This window comes from Mustela erminea, chromosome 1 (genome assembly GCF_009829155.1).
Source record: "Mustela erminea isolate mMusErm1 chromosome 1, mMusErm1.Pri, whole genome shotgun sequence".
In the NCBI taxonomy this organism is placed as follows: Eukaryota; Metazoa; Chordata; class Mammalia; order Carnivora; family Mustelidae; genus Mustela; species Mustela erminea.
The window spans coordinates 64,474,335-64,493,746 of NC_045614.1; the positions used below are offsets into that span (position 1 = coordinate 64,474,335).

At 41.4% G+C, this 19,412-nt stretch overlaps 1 protein-coding gene across 2 annotated transcripts in view; it reads right to left on the reverse strand.

Moving 5' to 3' along the window:
• The window catches only part of STAC (SH3 and cysteine rich domain), a 149,232-nt gene extending 132,754 nt beyond the window's left edge, over positions 1 to 16,478 (reverse strand). For both annotated transcript variants that reach the window (XM_032359278.1, XM_032359210.1), the window contains exon 1: positions 16,166 to 16,478. In XM_032359278.1, coding sequence (XP_032215169.1) covers positions 16,166 to 16,276 — 111 coding nt within the window. In that variant the 5' untranslated portion in view covers positions 16,277 to 16,478. The remainder of the gene's footprint in view (positions 1 to 16,165) is intronic.
• Between the last annotated feature and the right edge of the window lie 2,934 nt (positions 16,479 to 19,412).

Below are 19,412 nucleotides of genomic sequence, written 5' to 3' on the forward strand. Positions count from 1 at the left end.
AAATGAACTATTGGGATTTCATCAAGATCAAAAGCTTTTGCACAGCAAAGGAAACAGTTAACAAAAATCAAAAGACAACTGACAGAATGGGAGAAGATATTTGCAAACGACATATCAGATAAAGGACTAGTGTCCAAAATCTATAAAGAACTTAGCAAACTCAACACCCAAAGAACAAATAATCCAATCAAGAAATGGGCAGAGGACATGAACAGACATTTCTGCAAAGAAGACATCCAGATGGCCAACAGACACATGAAAAAGTGCTCCATATCACTCGGCATCAGGGAAATACAAATCAAAACCACAATGAGGTATCACCTCACACCAGTCAGAATGGCTAAAATAAACAAGTCAGGAAATGACAGATGCTGGCGAGGATGCGGAGAAAGGGGAACCCTCCTACACTGTTGGTGGGAATGCAAGCTGGTGCAGCCACTCTGGAAAACAGCATGGAGGTTCCTCAAAATGTTGAAAATAGAACTGCCCTATGACCCAGCAATTGCACTACTGGGTATTTACCCTAAAGATACAAACGTAGTGATCCAAAGGGGCACGTGCACCCGAATGTTTATAGCAGCAATGTCCACAATAGCCAAACTATGGAAAGAACCTAGATGTCCATCAACAGATGAATGGATCAAGAAGATGTGGTATATATACACAATGGAATACTATGCAGCCATCAAAAGAAATGAAATCTTGCCATTTGCGACAACATGGATGGAACTAGAGCGTATCATGCTTAGCGAAATAAGTCAAGCAGAGAAAGACAACTATCATATGATCTCCCTGGTATGAGGAAGTGGTGATGCAACATGGGGGCTTAAGTGGGTAGGAGAAGAATAAATGAAACAAGATGGGATTGGGAGGGAGACAAACCATAAGTGACTCTTAATCTCACAAAACAAACTGAGGGTTGCTGGGGGGAGGGGGTTTGGGAGAAGGGGGTGGGATTATGGACATTGGGGAGGGTATGTGCTTTGGTGAGTGCTGTGAAGTGTGTAAACCTGGTGATTTACAGACCTGTACCCCTGGGGATAAAAATATATGTTTATAAAAAATAAAAAATTAAAAAAAAAAAAGATTTCCTGGTGCTGCTTTGAGATGGAAGGAACACAGTTCTCCCAAAATATGGTGCTCCAAGAAAATGTTTCTGGAACAAAAAGCAGTAACTAATTTTGTATAACAGTAGTAATGTTATCAGAAAGTCATCCCTAGCCTTTTTCAATAGAAATAGAATTTAAAAGATTGGATGTGTATCATATGATTTTTTGGTGTTCTTTTTCCAAGAAACTTCATCTCAAATTTCATTCAATTAGCAGAGATATAATTTATAATTGGCTTCTGTACATATATCTATGTCACCTGTACCCCACTTGAAGAAACTTTGGTTTCATATCTTCTAAAAAGATGATGAAGAAACCAGTCTAAAAATCTTGTTAATCTTATTCAACTTCAGGGTGGAGATGTCCACTGAGCTTTTAGAGGTAAGATTAATGGGGGAGGGTAGAAATAGGCTTCTGCTGAAACTATAATCAGGGAGATTTTTCTATTCCAGAGATAATAATGATTATTTACCAGAAAGACTCCCTGACTGAAGGAAATTTCTCGAATACAAGGTCTATCTCCTTGCCCCTCACCTGGCTTTTAGTTTTATAGCAAGATGGCCCATGCTTATGGAAGTCAAAAATCAAAGTATTTTCTTGTTGGATGACTCTGGCCCTTGTGGTATTCATTTTTTTTTTAATGTTATGTTAGTCACCATTTAGTACATCATTAGTTTTTGATGTAGTGTTTCATGATTCATTATTTCTGGATAGTACCCAGTGCTCATTACAACACGTAACCTCCTCAATACCCATCACCGGGCTCACCCAACCCTCTCCCCTCCCCTCTGAAACCCTCAGATTGTTTCCCGGAGTCGACAGTCTCTCATGGTTCCTCTCCCCCTCTAATTTCCCCCCCTTCAGTTTTCCCTCCCTTCCCCTGTGGTCCTCCATGCTGTTCCTTATATTCTGCATATGAATGAAACCATATGATAATTGTCTTTTTCTGCTTGACTTGTTTCACTCAGCATAATCTCCTCCAGTTCCATCCACGTCGATGCAAATGGTGGGTATTCATCCTTTCTGATGGTTGAGTCATATTCCATTGTATACTGTGGTGATCGTCTTGTCACATGATGAGATATGAATGTAGATCACGGTGACTAACACCCAACTTCACAACTGATGGTTGTCTGATACCCTCCATGGCCCAGGCACCAGAGCGGAGCTTCAGTGAAGCAGTGAGGTTCACAATCTTGATTCTCAATGACTCTGGACCTCATTCCATCCTGCGTCTGATTTTCTTCACTGTTAGCATCAGCTCTATGCTCTCTTGCCTGCTAATCCCACACTTTGGGATGCTCCCCATCTCCATGTTTCTGGATCTGATTGTGGAACTGCTACTCAATTATTCTGGCTATTTTTTCTGACTGTTGAGTCTCTGACTGTGTAAGGTCCTCCTGGGTGAACCCAGCCTTCAACCCCGTGCAAGTCTGTGAGGACAGCTCTCTCTGGAGCAACCAGGCACTTTCCCTTAACTTTGAAAGTCCTCCCATTCTTGCTCTTTCCTCTTTTCCTATTTCTCCTCTGCATTTTCTCAGGCCTAGATTGCCCATCTCCCTGGTTTAGGTTCTCTCCATGCCAATCCATCTTTCACTTTACTGAGGCAACATTAATGGTGCCTCTCATCTTCACTCTTCATATCTGATTCCCTCTGCCCTGCTTCTAAGATGTTAATCTGACCCCATCAACATCCCTGTATGCAGAATCAGTCAAGCCAATCATATTGCCTCCATCTTTGAAAGGTCATCCACAAGATTAAATTCATGCCCCATATTTTTGAAGTTTACTGTGACTACTACCCAGTCATGTTTGCACAGGGCTTCACGGATCATAAAATGTTGTACTCCTCCCTTCTCACTTTTTAGGAAGCACCACTGGTTCTTCTTTCTCCCTCATACCTTGTGTTGTATTCATAGTAAATCTCATGGATTCTACTCTCAAAATATATCCTGAAACTCATCACTCCTTAACTATTTCACTAACTAATACCTGGTCTAACACACCGTTCTCCCTAAACTGGACCACCACAGCTTTCTAACTGGCCTCCGTACATCAATTCTTGATAAGCTGTAGTTCTACTATAGGGAGTAGCCACAGAAATCTTGGTAAAATGTAAACCATGTACTGTCCAGATCCATTTCCTCCTGGACTTTCTTAAGTGGTGGCCTCTCAGACTTAGAGCAAAATCCAGATTCCTTAGCACTGCCATGGAAAGTCCATAGGGTTTAGCTGGTGCTGTCTAAGAATGTTCTACAATGAGAATAATGGTCTATGGTATTTAATGTAGTAACCACTAGCCACAGATGATTATAAGTACTTGAAATGTGGCTAGTATAACCAAGAAACTAAACTTTAAATTTTAATAAATATAAACTTAAGTAGACACACATGGTTAATGGCTGGATGGCACAGTTCTAGTGCTTAGACTCTTCAGAGGTGAGTCTCACTTTCTGGACTCAACAAGCACTGAATATTTCTTGTTGCTCTTCAGCAATGCAAACTTATTTCCACTTTGGGGCTTTGCCCAGATATTCCCCCTACTCCCTTCTTATCTTCAAACTTGAAATGACAGTTCATACCCTCACTCCATTCCAGTCTCTGACTCAAGTCACTTTTTCATAGACTCCTTCCTTGATCATAGAAGTAAAATAGCTCCTCATGCTCCCTGCTTCCACATTGTTCTCCTCTAAGTGGCTTTATCACTGCCTGAAATATATACATGTTTTCACCTTGTTTATTATCTGTCTTCTCTACTTTCTCCAGAAGTGTGGGTATGGAGTAGATGGGAAACTGCCTTCAGGCAGAGCTAAGGTTTTTCTAGGTGATTCTGAACAAAGGCACAGAAGGGTAAGGGAGTTTGAGGTGTTTGCAAGGGAGGAAATACAATCATGACAAAAAGGAATCTGAGAACCTAGTGTGGGTGGGGGGACAAGGAAAGGTGGTATGTTCCCCAGTTAATGGATTTTATATTCGGGTGCAGTTGAAATATTCTTGGAGCAGAGGTATCAGAAAGAATCAGATGGAAAGATGCCAGATGGTGGTCCCAGAATGGGAAGCTTGCAAGGGAGATTCTGGAGATGATACAACCACTACTCAGACAAAGTCCTGGGAAGGATCATGGAAGTGGGTGGTGATGTGCAAGAAAATGGAAGACAAGACCTTAGGAGGAGAAAAGCTTAAGGGCTACAGAAGCCAGGGTATTTAGCAGAGTCATCTGCAGTGTATGAATGTCACCAAAAATCAGAGTAGGAGTGATGCTGGAATGAGCGAGAGAGGGCATGGCTCTGTCATGGTGGGGAACAGAGAGACCCACTGGGGTTGGCAGCTGACTGGGGATGCTGGTGGTGGGATGAGGAGCCTGAGCACATGGATTTTAAAACTGTGAGTTTCAGAGGAGGAGAGACAGAGTCTGGAAGCAGTACTGAGGGTGCCTCCCCAACTATCAGGCCCAGGGAAGAAGACAAGAGCCACTGCCTGAGATTTTGCTGAAGAGCGAGCTGCAGAGGGTAGAAATGGGAATGCTGACCCTGGGGAGGGTGGTAGACAGGCTGGATTAGCAGATGTGCAGACTTGTGTGGAGGGTGCGCTGTGAGAGGACAGGGTTCCGCCATCTTGTGCTTCTTTTGGTGACCAACATTACTGGGGAAGGGGGTTGCTGGGATTCTTTTCCAAGTTCTCCATGTTGCCCTGTTCTGATAAAACTGAGAGTGTTGGAGATGGAGGGGAGGCCCTTCCAGGGGCACATGGATTTCTAGTATCTCTTTTTGCTACTTTCCCTCATGTTGGTTTTGAGGGCAAAAATGGCGGCATTCCTAGGAGCCCAGGGTGTTCTGGATCCCTCCTCTTGCCCCCTTCTTTTGTGTCTGAACTCAGTCGTCTATGCTGTGGTCACAGCTGCTGTCAGACCTGAGGAAAACATGCAAACTGGAACATCAGCTATGGGGCTATTACCAAAAGGCATCATGGGCAAGTTGCATTTTCAGATCAGTGAAGCACCCTCTGGGGGCTGACAGACATTTTGTCCCTCGTCCACCTGCTGCCAAGCCACCTCTCTGCTCTGGCCCCCTGGGGGTCATCAAGGATAACTTCTGGTTTTCTGGCTCAGTTGACTTGAGGGATTTTGCTCACCAATGGATGAGAACACATGAAGACCTGGGTTGGCACTTGAGTTGAGCAAGCATGATGGGTTTGGTTGAGAATAGGCTGAATTTAAAAGGCATGGATGACCTCAAGTCAGGCGGTCCAAAAAGCAGCTGGATAGATCAGTCTAGAGCTCAGATTTGTGTTGGATTCAGATTCAGAAGTTATAGGCTGGTGGGTGAAATTAAAATAGGTAACATGTCCCAGTAGAGATGTAGAGAGATTATGGAGAGTGAGAAGAGCTGAGGCCTGACACTAGGAGGCTGGAGAAGACCAACATTTGAGTGACCACTGGAGGAGAAAGTGATAGCTCAAAGGACCAGAGAGGAATTGTTCCAGCAGTAGGAAGGGAATCAATGGAGTGAGAGATTTAAGGGGGAGAGCACTGGTGTTTAACTCTTCTGATTCCCAGATCTAAGGGACTAATGCTATACAAATACAGAGAACTACAAAACGGGGTGTGCACACATGGGACTCCACTAGAGAAAGTGAGAATGGGAAGAGACTGAAGGAAGGTCTGGAGCTGTTTTATAATAACCCATGTTATTATAAATTTTAGTAAGATTTAAAGGAAATGAATAATTTTATGGAAAAATACAAATTAACAAATCTGAATCATGCCAATTCGTTAAAAAAAGAATAGAATAATAAAATCGAAGAAATGTTCTCAAAATGTATTTTGAAATAGGTGTTAGGTCTAGATATTATTGGAGGTTCCCCCCCACCAAACATTAAAAGAGGGGATCTGGGTTCTACAAATTGCTCCATGGAAAAAACAATAACAAAACAAATGAAAGCTTCTATAGAAATCTTTCCAAATTGTTTTTTTAAAACTTGGCATACCCTTAAAAACAAAATCTGACCAAGAACACAAAGTAACTATTACAGAATGATCTCCCTTATGTATATACATGTAAAATATAATAAAGTATTGGCAATCAAATCCTAGCAGTTTATTAAAAGAAAATCCTCATGGCCAAGTAGGACCTTTTCCAGGAATGTAAGAAGGGTTTAATATTAGGCTATCTATAAATATAATCCATCACATAAAGAGGCCAAAGGACAAAAAATAAATAAAAAAGAAAAGAAAAGAAATCACACGATTACCTTGATACTTGCCAAAGTCATTTGAAACCATTCCACATCCATTCCTGATGGAAATTCTCAGTAAGCTAAGAACATTACCCATCTTAACACAAGAAAGACTGTCTCAGCTTAATTGTGAACATGAGTGGGAAGTCTGGAATTTGTAGAGAAGGAGGTCTTAAAGGACCTCCTTTGCAAAGCACCACCTTATGTTTCTCAGGCTGAGTGTATAAATTTGCAGTGGCTTCCACAATGGGTTGATAAACAAGAGCGCTAAGGCCACTCCTTAGCATCCAACACTGTACAATGCACACTTACAGAAGGCATGCACTTACGGCAAAACAGTGTGGCATTTAAAGTAAGCCAGTCGTTAGCTCAATACTTCCACTAACATTTACCGTATTTTGGAAGTGCAGTAAGCAAACCCCTGTTCCAAACGTACCCTAATCTACTACCTCCCAAAATGAGAATTATATTTAGAGAGGTGAAATTATTATTGCAGATATTATGATAATCTGGTAATGATAGCTCACATTTACTTATTATGTGCCAGGCACTGTGTTAAGCACTTAGCATCCACTAATTAATGTAATCCTAATGACAGTGTTACAGAAGGGCATTATTATGTTCACTTTACAGAAAGAACAGTGAAGCTCAGGAAAACCAAGGACAGGGAAGCGTATTAAGTGGCATCCCAGAGTGGTACTGTGGATGTGAACACAGCTATTTTTGACTCCAGAGCCCATGCTTTGAGCTACTAAGCAAGACTGTATTTCTTTATTGATGAATAAGAAATGGAATATGAAAGACCTTAGGTTATAAAATTAATATAAAACAAATGTCCTGTATATCAGCTCTCAGCAATCAGAAAATATAAAAGAGATGGTTTATAAGTGCAACCCAGAGTATAAAACACCCAGACAATAGCTAACATAGAATCGGGCAGAAAGGATTTGAGGAAAACTCTCAAGTGTTTATGAGGGTCATAAAAGGCATGTCAATACCTAACGATACATACTATGTTCCTGGATAAGATACCCCATTACTAGTAAAGATTTCACTGAGATGATCGTAAAAGTTTCATGCAGTGAGTTCCAAAATATCATTTTTATAACTTGGTAGAAAAAGAGAAATGTGTGCAGCTAAATAAATAAAACTCCCAAGAAGGTACTTGTATTACCAATTATCTATTAAAAAGCTACAATGATTAAAAGGTTATAGTAATCATGCCAAAGTACTGTAGAGTAATACATGCAAAATCATTAGAATATAACAGATGACTCTAAAGGAGAACCTAGTACATATTAGCATTTATTACATAATAAGTGTAACATTTCAAGTCAGTGAAAAAAGAATGAATTATTCAATAAATGGTTTTAGAAATACTCAGTAATCATTGGGAAGAAAAATTAGAGTTCGCCCATACCACAACACCAAAAAAGCCAGATGGATTAAGGTGATAAAAGTAACAAGTATTTATTAAAGATCTATTATTTATCTGCTTCCATGGTGGCAAAGACCTTTCTAAATATAAATGGAAAAAAGAAGCCATAGCTAAATAAATCTGAGACACCTAACAACATGACAAAAGAAATCTTCATACTGAAAATGTCATAAAATCAAAAAAGCAAGTTTCAGTGTGGGTTAACAACATATATGAAAGATCATGGTTATGATATGAAAGATCAAAGGTTAACAACATATATGAAAGATCATGGTTTTAATATTTATAAAGAAGTTTTTAAAAAATCAATAGGAAATGGATGAATGTTCTATTAAAATGGACAAGGACAGATAATACAATCAGATAATATGCAAAAGAAAAAAGACAAATATTTTTAAAACATAAAAATAATCCTTGTGTAAATAAATGTAATTAAAACAATAAGAAAAATTCCATATATCTTTGTCCTTCAAATGTTCTGATTTAAAAGACTATGAAACTACAACTTAACCAAAAAACCCAAGCAATCTGATTAAAAAATGGGCAAAGGCCTTGAACGAACATCTCTCCAAAGAAGATATACCAATGGCCAATAAGCACATGAAATGATGCTCAACTGATCATTTGGGAAATACAAAATAAAAACTACGATAAGATACCACTGAACACCCATTTGAATAAAAACCAAAAACCAAAAACAAAACAAAACAAAAAAACAGAAAATACGAAGTGTTGGAGAGGATGTAAAGAAATTAGAACCCTTGTTTATTTTTGATGTGTATCTAAAATGGTGCAGCCAGTGAGGAAAGCAATATGTTGATTCCTCAAAAAATTAAAAAAGAATTGCCATATAACATAGCAATCATATTTCATGCCATATACCTGAGAGAAATAAAAGCAGGGACTTGAACCGACATTTGCATACCTAAGTTCATAACAGCACTATTCATAATAGCCAAAAGATGGAAGCAACCCAAATGTCCCTTGATGGTAAGTGAATTAGTGTAACTGGGAAAGAAGTTCAGAGAGTGAGAAAATAAAAAATAATAAATTATGAATGATATCAAATATTATCCTATTGAAAATATAGCAAAATTTCCTAGCTCCAAAAAATGTGATATATCTATATAATGGAATATTATTTAGCTTTTCAAAAGGAAGGGAATTCTGACACATACCAAGACATGAATGAACTTTGAAGATTTACATTAAGGGAAATAAGCCAATCACAAAGGGATGAATATCACGGAATTCTTCTGAGATGAGGTAGCTAGAGAAGTCAAATTTAGAGAATCAGAAAGTAAAATGGTGATGTCAGGGGTTGGAGGCCAAAGGAGATGGGGAATAACTCTTTAATGGGGACAGAATTTCAGTTTGGGAAGATGCAAAAGTTCTGGAGATGGATGATGGTGATAGTTGCATAACAATGAGAATGTATTTAATGTCACAGAAATGTACAATTAAAAATGGTAAAAATGGTAAATAATAAATTATGTATATTTTACCACAAATTAAAAAAAAAACTAGGGTGGTTGGATTTTGATGCCTAAATAGAATAGAGACTTGAAAAAGAAAGAAAGAATGAACTAGAAACAAATTTCTCACCAACGCAGGTTCATGATAAAGAAATCTTAACATAGTCATAAAACAGAATATATACATATATATATACATATTTCCTGAGAATTCAGATTTACAGATTTACAAATCAGAATTACAGATCTGCCTTCACATAGATTTAAGGCTCAAATTTATAAAACACAATTTGGTTTGGGAACCTCCAAACCGAAAAAGTAATATAAAATTAGACTCTCAGCTAGTGATGCCCTGGGATACCTGCAGAAGCAAACATTCTTTCTTTCTTTGTGTGTTTGTGTGTGTGTGTTTTTAAAAGATTTTTATTTATTTATTTGTCAGAGAGAGAGATAGAGAGAGAAAGAGAAGGCATGAACACAAGCAGGGGCAGAAGCAGGTAGAGGAAGAAGCAGACTCCCTGCTAAGCACTCCCTGGGACTCCACCCCAGGACATTGGGATCATGACCTGAGCCGAAGGCAGACACTTAACTGACTGAGCCACCCAGGCATCCCAGACGCAAACACTCTTGAGTGGTATATGTTAATAGAAGAGCAAAGGCAGCAGTGCAATCCTGAATCTTGACCCCTACCTCACACCATACCAAAACAGTGATTCTAAATGGATTATAAATCTATGTGTGAAAGGCAAAACAGCATTTCTAGGAAATAATATAGAAGAATACCTTCGTGTCTTTGGGGTAAGCAAAGATTTCATGAATAGAACATAGAAAAGCTTAACAACCATAACATAACACAGCATAACAACCATTAGTGGGAGTATGAATTGGTACAGCTGCTTTGGAAAGCTGACAGTATCTATACATATGCCGCACAACCTAGCAATGTTGTTCCTAGGTATACACCCAAAAGATGTGCCACAAAGGATATACATAAAAATGATCACAGCAGTACCACTTATAGCCGCCAAACCCAAGAAACAATCCAGATGTCCATCATCAGAAGAGTAGATCAATAGTGAACTATTCATATAGTGGAATGCTATACAGCAATGAAAAAGGAAAACTAGTGCTACTTGCAATGGCATAGATGACTTTCATAACATACTAAGTGAAAGAAGCCAGGCATAAAAGGATATACAGTATATGCTCCATTTACATAAAGTTCAAATAACTGAGATTAATATATGTTGTTAGAAGTCAGGATATTATTTATCTTTGGGAAGGCAGAAATAGAAATGGGTCTGAGGGAGATTCTGGGGTGCTGGTAACATCCTATTTCTTGATTTTACATTGGCTGCAGACAGATAAAAAGTTTATATTCTGTAAAATTCATTAAGCTGGAATCTTGAAATGTGTGTCTTTTTTGGTATGATGTCATATTTCAGTCAAACTTTGCTAAGAAGTAAAAAGCTACGGTATAATATTTCTTCAGGGCACTGTGTCAATGAGAATAAAGGACCTTAGAAGTATTTATAACTGGACCCAGCTATTCTACTTCCCATGAAACTAGTCAGAAATATAATAAAAGGTTTATGTAGCAAGACATAAATTTTAATATTTTAAAATATGTAAACGGTAAGAAAGAATCTAAATATGCAGTCAGAAGGGACTTCTGGGATAGATCTGGTGTAACAACAAAGTAGAATATTATACCATTTTGAATATTCATGTTATTGATTATCTAAGAGTATAAGGAAACTGCATAACATCAAGTGGAAGAAAAAGTACAACATGCATTTATGTATATACGCTGTTCCAATTTTGTTTCAAGGGTGTGTGTGCATGCATAAAGGAAATGTAAATGAAAGAAATACAGCAAGAAATGTAACCATCCTTATCTCCAGGTTGTTGTGTGATAAAGAAATTCTTCTTTATATTTTTGTCTTCCAGTTTTCTACAGTGAATACTTGTTATTTTTATGATTATGACAATAACTCAGTAAAAACATAGCTACTGTTGTAAAACCAGCTGAGTCTGAGAAATGCTTAAGATTATTTGGTAACATGGAAGTCAACAGCTGGTCACTATTGCCAGAGCTATTCCTTTGGACTGAATGGTAAATAGGAAGGGGAAGAAGAGAGACTAATTACAAATTATTCCCTCACGTATTGTGGTTAGAAGGAAGGAGGGGACTCCTTGGTCCATGGCTCCTATGGGCTATGGGGTGGCTTATATCCCTCTTCCAAAATTGAAGCCATAGGGTGGTAAGTCAATGGCTTATCTTTGTTGGGAGTGCAAAACAGCTAAGGCGAAAACTTATGTTCAACAGCACAAGTAAAGTCCAAAAGGAGGCAAATCCAGTTATACTACTGGAACATCAGTTTGGGTTACTGAAATGATTCCAGTGATGACATGTGGGGTTGACTAGGAATAGAAGCCATCTAATGTGAAGCAGGAAGGGAAAGTAAATAACGTTATATGCTCATATATGCTTACGACATACTAGGTTATAGGCTTTACAAAAAACCCATGTCAACTGGGTATTAGCATCCCCATTCTAGAGATTAGGAATCTGAGACTCAATGAGGCTAGACAACTGGCCCAGAGTCATAGGGCAAATAATAAGAAAAGATCTCAATTCTTCTCTGTTTGGCCTGGAAACCTATAATCTCTCCACAGCATCTTGGGTCATATAAGTGATGTCAAAGGGTATCCATACAAAACCTTCCTATTAGACCTTAGTTAGAGTTCTATGCTGTCAGTAAGTCAGTAGGAGAAGGGATATTCATTGAAATAAGGGATGCTGAAACATGACATTTTTCTTAGTATTCAACAGTCTCTATACTTAAAAAACAAATGAGGTTGTGGTCTTTCTGGAACAGTTAGTGGAAAGACAGAGGGGTGAGGTTCATCAGTGGTTTTCACATTCTTTCACTTCAACTAATTTTATGAAAAAGAAAACCACATAAACCACATTACTACTTCGGTTCACAGGCATATGCTCTGAGGGAATTGTATTGTCCTGGGGTATCCAAGGTCCAAGAGAGTGTTCTTCTTTTTTTTTTTTTAAGATTTTATTTATTTATTTGACAGACAGAGATCACAAGGAGGCAGAGAGGCAGGCAGAGAGAGAGAGGAGGAAGCAGGCTCCCCGCTGAGCAGAGAGCCTATGGGGGCTCGATTCCAGGACCCTGGGATCATGACCTGAGCAGAAGGCAGAGGCTTTAACCCACTGACCCACCCAGGCACCCCAAAAGAGTGTTCTTAAACAACACTAACAATCTGTGTGATTTTAGGCAAGTCGTTGTCTCTCTCTTGGCTTTGATTTCCTCAAGAGAGAAAAGAGAAGACATTTCAGCAAACTTTGAGGGCTCTAGGTACTTGACTGATCTCCTACAAGCTGTTTATCTTTTCCCCAGGTGATGGACCTCTGTGCATAACTGCACAATTATAAAAGCGGATTCTGGTTGTGCATGCATCTTCCAAAGACTGTGGACCCCCAAAGAACACACTAACCCTTTATGAAAACACCTGGTACATGTGATAAGGGAACTTCAGTCATGCTCACTAAAAAAGCCCTTATCTTTTAGAGAGGCAACCTGAAATATTTCTGGATGAAATGAACTGATGCCTGGAATTTGCTTTCAAATGATCCAGTGTATCTGGGGAGGGATGGTGGTGGTAACAGAAATAACAGATGCAACAAGATCACCCAAGAATTCGTCACTGGGGAAGGCAGGTAATTAGTTCCACGACAGTTCCTTATACTGTTTCCTCTACTTTCGTGCCTGTTGAAATTTTCCATATTAAAATAAATTTACACAACAAAAATTATCCCTGATTTAAAAAATACTCCGAGCAGATGATGGCTCGTGTTTCCAACTCCATTAAGCCATGATGTTGCATTCCAAAGAACCTGAAAAGGAAATGGACTTCCAGAAACATGCTACGGGCTCAGGGCACGGAACCATCCTCTTTCACTCCTAATGGACTCTCTGTTCTAAAGGGTTTATTCTGGTCTCCTTTTCCAGATATTTCTGTGACATTACATTTAATTATCTCCATAAGTCTGTTTTTGGAGGAAGAGTAGCAAAACCAAACCAGAGAGCTCAAAAAAATTGGTCTTTAATCATTTCACATGCAGCTCAACTCGTTTTCAAAGATTTCTTAAGAGAAGACGAAAATACTGCTGTAAATGACTTTGAGTGGCATGGGAGCTATGTGGTTAGGATATGATGGGAACGAGGAGCAAGTGAAAGAGTACACAGCATGACGGATAGATGTGGTGGGGGGCTGGGCTCCGTAGCTCTGCTGCCCAGCACTCTGCCCTGGTTGTGTCACTCAACTAGCTGTATGATCTTGGGCAAGTGGCCCAACCGTTCTGAGCTTCTGCATCCTTATTCATAAAATCAAAGAAACAGGCAATCTCCCTCATAGGGTTATTGTGAAGAATCAAGTTGTACCTGACATAGAGTACACATTCAGTAGATGCTGACCAGAGTTCTTTCAACTGTGTAAATATAAAAATAGATCTTAAAAAAAAGAAGTACGATATAGATCAAAATGTTATCAGTAGTTGCCTTCGATTGTGAGCCAATGGGTTATTTCTTTTTCCTTTATTTTTATCTGGGCTTTTCAAATTTTTTACAAAGAATATTTTGCTACCCTTATAATCAGAGAAGAAAAGTCTTTTAGAAGGTAATTTTAAAAATCTTTCTTGCGAAAGTTTAATGCCCAGAGAGGCCTAACCCATGTGGAAGGTTCATAAACAGACTGTCGATCAGAGCGAGGTGAAACGACTACTATTACCTTGTTCATGCTTTCCTTTCTATGCTCTCATCTTCAGGGCAGAAAATCCCTATAAATGGCAGTGAACATTCAGATACGGCACCCCTGGTGAAGAATAAATAGAACCTTCTTCTGCTCCTGTTTCATGCCCTCCAGCTCCATTACCACGTGTTCCTCCATGCCAGCAGCTAAGCTTTTTTTGAGGGGGTTGGACCCCTTTGAGAACATCACCAGTGCCACACCATAAAAATTCACATTCGGGCACACTATTTTGCATTCAATTTCTCGGCATTCATGGCCCATCCCCTGTCACCCCTGAGCCATCTCCACTGATAAAGAACACCAAAGCCATGACAAATTTCAGAACATATACATGCCCTTCAGGTGTGTAGCCCACTTGGAGAAAAATTGGCATGTACAAATTTGAAAGCCTAGTCAGAGAAATCAGTGGATAATTATGGGTATTACATATGTAGTTTTTGCTCTGCCAAAGAATTTGCATCAGGATATCTATAAATAGCAAACCCATATAGTGTGTTTAAACCATGCCGTGGTGTACGCAAATGCTAAGCCCCTTCCAGAACACACCTACTGCAGAGCAACAGGCCTGATTCAAAAAGTTTAGTACCGGTTTCACTCTTGAGTTTTGCTGCATTCATTTACAGTCTATGAGACCATCTTTGAAATGGCCCCTAACCCATACCCCTTGGGTGGCTGATGGTCAATGATAGACAATCATGAGACACCCAGAAACTTCAGTCAAAAGAGAGGTGGTAAGTATGTGTGTGCAGGTTATGAAACAGCTTTGGAATGGGTATCTGTAGTGGGGTGGAGCCCCTTGATCCCAGAAAGGAAAAGGATAAACACAGATTGAGTCTTTACACTGCAATGGATCGTTTTACCTATTCTTCACAGTGACGTTGGAAGGAGGGTCTTGTGCCCCTATTTCCAACCGAGTTTCAGAAAAGTTGACACACACATGCCCCCAGATCAGACATTTATCAGGGGGAAAAAAAGATAAAGATAATGCAAAGCTCTCTTTGGTGGCTAACTTCCAGAGGCTGAGATGTGTATAGTGCCCAGCAGCACTTAAACCAAGAGCCACCTGGCTGTGATTTTGATCCTGCAGATGTGTCAATGGCTTTTAGGGATGTACCTAAAGGGAGAGAGGCATGGGCCTTGTTTTGGTCCCATCTGCCCTGCCCTCCAAACCGGCATACCCCTTCCCTTCACTCCTATACAGAAACCGCCCAGAATTCCAAAGATGCCTGGGGGATTCACAAGGAGATCTGTATAAAGAACCAGGAACCCTGCACTTAAAGAAATCCATATAACCACAAACTCCATCTTAGGATTTTCACTCCAGGCTAAGATGCCATTTGACATGTCACTGCTGACGTCCACATTTTACTTGCTCCTCTTCCAAGATTTCCAAACATGTGCCTGGCCCCCACGAGAGTTTCAGAGGAAGTGGAACGGTGGCACAGTGCTGCGGGGCTGGCTTTGTGTATGTGTGTTAGTGTAACTCATAAAAAGCAAGTGTAAGTTCTCCAAGTATTAACTTCTACAAGAGGAACCTCAACTTTCCCACGAACGCGGCTTTTTCCTTTCGCTTAGCTTTTCCGAAGTTAGAAGTTAGGGGTGAGCCCTTAAATTAAACAGAGTCTCGGGGACCCCTGTGAACACAAACACCCCTCTACTGGCCACAAGTGCCCTAGCTTTTCTGAAGGCGAATCCCTCGCTATCATACTTCATCCTTCAGAAGCAGCAGAACACCTCCACGTGCTTTGGGGCACCAGCTGGCTGAAAGCACAGAACCACCAAGCCACCAAGCACCCAGGAAAGCGGTCTCTGAGCTTGGAGTCAGGGCGCACCAACCAGCGTGTGCTTGCGGGGAGAAGCCAGCGCAGCCTCGGGTCTGCGTGGGCAGGAGGCTGGGTCCACGCGACGTGGTCCAGCAGGGTTACAGCGAGTCCTACCCGACATTCTAGTCTCCGGGGAGCCCTGAGGGTACTAAGGATATGTCTCCCGCCGGCGTCGGCGCCGGTTCCAGGGAAACGAAGGCGGACCGAGAGGGCAGGAGTGAGTTCATGTTTTCTTGGGGCAAGTGTGCGCGGTACCTTGGATTCCTGGCTGCTCGTGGATGCAGGAGAAGGCGGCTGCTCGGCGCTCGGCGCCTCCTTGGGCAGCCCGTCCACGCCGTCCTCGCGGGCGCCGCTCGGGGGGATCATCCTGGCGGCGCGGGAACGGTGTTGGGCTCCCGGTGGAACAGCGAGGCTGGCCTTCCCGCCGCTCGGGCTAACTCAGCCGCGGGTCCCAGGGATTCCCATCCTCTCCCAGCCGCCCACGCGCCCTCCCTGGACTCCGCCTGTGCGCACGCCCGTCCCGCACTCCCGCCGCCCCTCGCCGGCCAGCGCACTGGCGGGACTGGCAGCCGGCAGTGGACCGGCGGCTCGGGAGCGCTAGCCGGCCGCGGGGGAGGCGGGGCGGCCGGGCGGGGCGGGGCGGGGCTGAGCCGCAGCCGCCGGGAGGCTGGGGGTGGGGGGAGGGGTGGGGGCCGCGGCTGAGGGGTCCTGCAGCCCCGCCTCGCGCGCGCGCGCGCCGACCCGAGCTAGGGGGTGCCCCAGGAGGGGTAGTGGAAGGCAGACAAAACCCGGGAAGGATTCAGCCCGGAGGGACCACCTGCAACACCACCGTCATTCCGCACCCTAAGGAACAGCGACTCCAAGGGAGACGGTGACTTAGCTAAGTTATTTATAGGGCTCAGTGACGGAGAGCGGGGAGAGCTGGGGTTCCCCTGCTTGAAGGCACTCCACGCTCCCCCATTCAGCCTTGGACTAAAGCAGAGGCGAAATGCAAAGAGGCTGTGTCCTCATTTTGTTGTGTGCTTTTTGTCTCAGCCCTCTAGACTTTTTTTTTAACCTTATTTAATCCTCAAGGCCAACCTCTTGGGCTGGGTAGCATCACTCACATTTTATAGACGAGAAAACTGAGGTTCTAGGGAAGCTAAGTAATTTGCTTTAAGTCGTTGAACTATAAATAGTGGATTGGAACCCATTTTGGCTCAAAAACCCATGCCCTTTGAACTCTGAGGCCTCAGATGGAGGCCAGCTCTGCTTGGCTGAACACCCCACAGGGTGATTCTGCATAGCAAGGAATTCAGGGCTGTTCACGGAGGGGCAGACCAGTCTGCCTTAATAGAGCCTTTGGAAACAGAGAGATGGCCCCATTGAATAAAGGGACAGAAGGATCTATTATGTTTTGAAGACACAATCTATGTTAAGTATGCACGGAAAGGAAATACATCTGGATATTTAAAAAATCTTATTTTTTCATAAACATAAGACTCCCACAATTGTCTAACAGAAAATTGCAACATTATGTTCCAGGTTTTCCTGATTATCTGTGAATTTTGCAAGCCCAGCTTCATGGGTATGCAACCTGTGCAGTCTCATCCAGGACCCTGTACTTGGTTTGATGCTCTTCCATCACCATCTTGAAATTCCTTTATTTTTAATTTTTTTTCAATTGTAGTTTAGTTGATACACAGTGTTACACTGGTTTCAGGAGTCCAACATAGTGATTCGACATCTCTATTCATTATGCTCTGCTCTCCACAAGTGCCGCTACCATCTGTCACCATACAATGTTATTACAATACTGCTTACTGTATTCTCTGTGCTGTACCTTTCATTCTTGTGATTTATGTGCTCAGTAACTGGAAGCCTGTACCTCTCATTCCCCTTTGCCCTTTTTGCCCATCTTCCCACCTCCCTTCCCTCTGGCAACCACCAGTTTGTTCTCTCTGTATTTATGGCTCTGTTTATAATTCTTAATAATATTTGAACAAGGGGCCCTGAATTTTCATTTTGAACTGGACCCTGTGAATTATATATCTGGTCCTGCATGTTTGCCTTAGCTCATGTCTTTGGGAAGAACCTATTACCCTCTCTATTCTGGACATCAACTGAAAGCTCCTGTTCTAAGTGCCAGGCTCTTAATGGGCATTTGGCTCTCTTCTGGAGCTCTCAGAGAGCTCCAAATACCCTAGTGGCCCTTAGCTTCTTATTTGACCAGGCCAGATTGGCTAACTCAAATGGCCACAGCTCTTTCCTTCTCAAAACACAACTCCTAATTGTTCATTAGATACAAAATTCTAATAGCCAAAATCACAAGAGCAACAACCCGAGCATACAATGACAGGGGCAACAGTATCAGTGGATCTTTATCCAGCATCTCCTCTGTACCAGACATTGTGCTAGAAAATAATGATTGAGCAGAGAGAAAATATCAATAGATTTAGTCTGTTGTCCTGGAATGGAGAACCTGGTGAGAGAGAGAGAGAGACAGAGATTAAGTAAATCATACACACACACACACACACACACACACACACACACACACACACAGATTTTATGAACTGTGATAAAGAAAAATATAGAAATCTAATGACTATGAACAAATGCAAGGACTGAACAAGTGTGTGGCCAGAAAAGGATCTTTGGAGGAAGTGAAGCCCCCCAGGATCATGGGCAGTTCCAACCTTGGTAGGGAAGCACACCGTAACTTAAGTACAAAGAATTTTTCATCTTTGGATCTTATTTTATTTTTTTTTTTAAAGAGTTGAAGGTCAGCTGTATGGTCTCACCCATAATTTTAGAAAATGCTCAGACTTTGATTCTGTGGGCTTTGGCTTCTTCTGGAGCCATTTAGTAGAAAGATATTAAGACTATTTAAAATTTTAAAATGCCATACTTAGGAAGGGTACCAAAAAGAATAGCAAGGAAAGGAAGTGAGAAGATAAGCAGAATGATGAGGGAAGGGGGAAGTGACAAGGATAAAGGAAAAAGGGGTCTCAATAAGTTGGTTTCCATGTCTGATGCGTGGGGTTGTGAATAATAAGATATATGAAGGGTATGGAGTGTGGCAGTTAAGTCAATGATAATAATAACTGCTAACCTGCACTGGGCTTCTGCTATGCTAGAAACATTTTCTTTGTGTTTTTTTTTTTTCATTTAATCTTTTATTTAGCAAGATAATTATGCTAGGTTTTACAGTGAGTGTGGGAAAAGGGACTCGAACTCAGATATATCCTGCTCCTGGGCCAAGTTTTGGCTACATTGTTCTGCTGTCCCTTGCACCTATGTGGAATCCAGATCTGGTGAAGAGGCTGCAGGCCTTAAAGAGAAGAGTGACGTAGATTGACAGACAGAAGCCTAGGAGAAGCATAGGGAGAGTCCTCAAAGAATGGAGAGTTGCCCACTCCATTCTTGTATCTTAAAAGTGAAAAATCACCACGTGTACATTTTGGAGATGATAGCCAAGAAGTCAAGACAAATGTGTCAGGAGGCACCAACCACTATCATT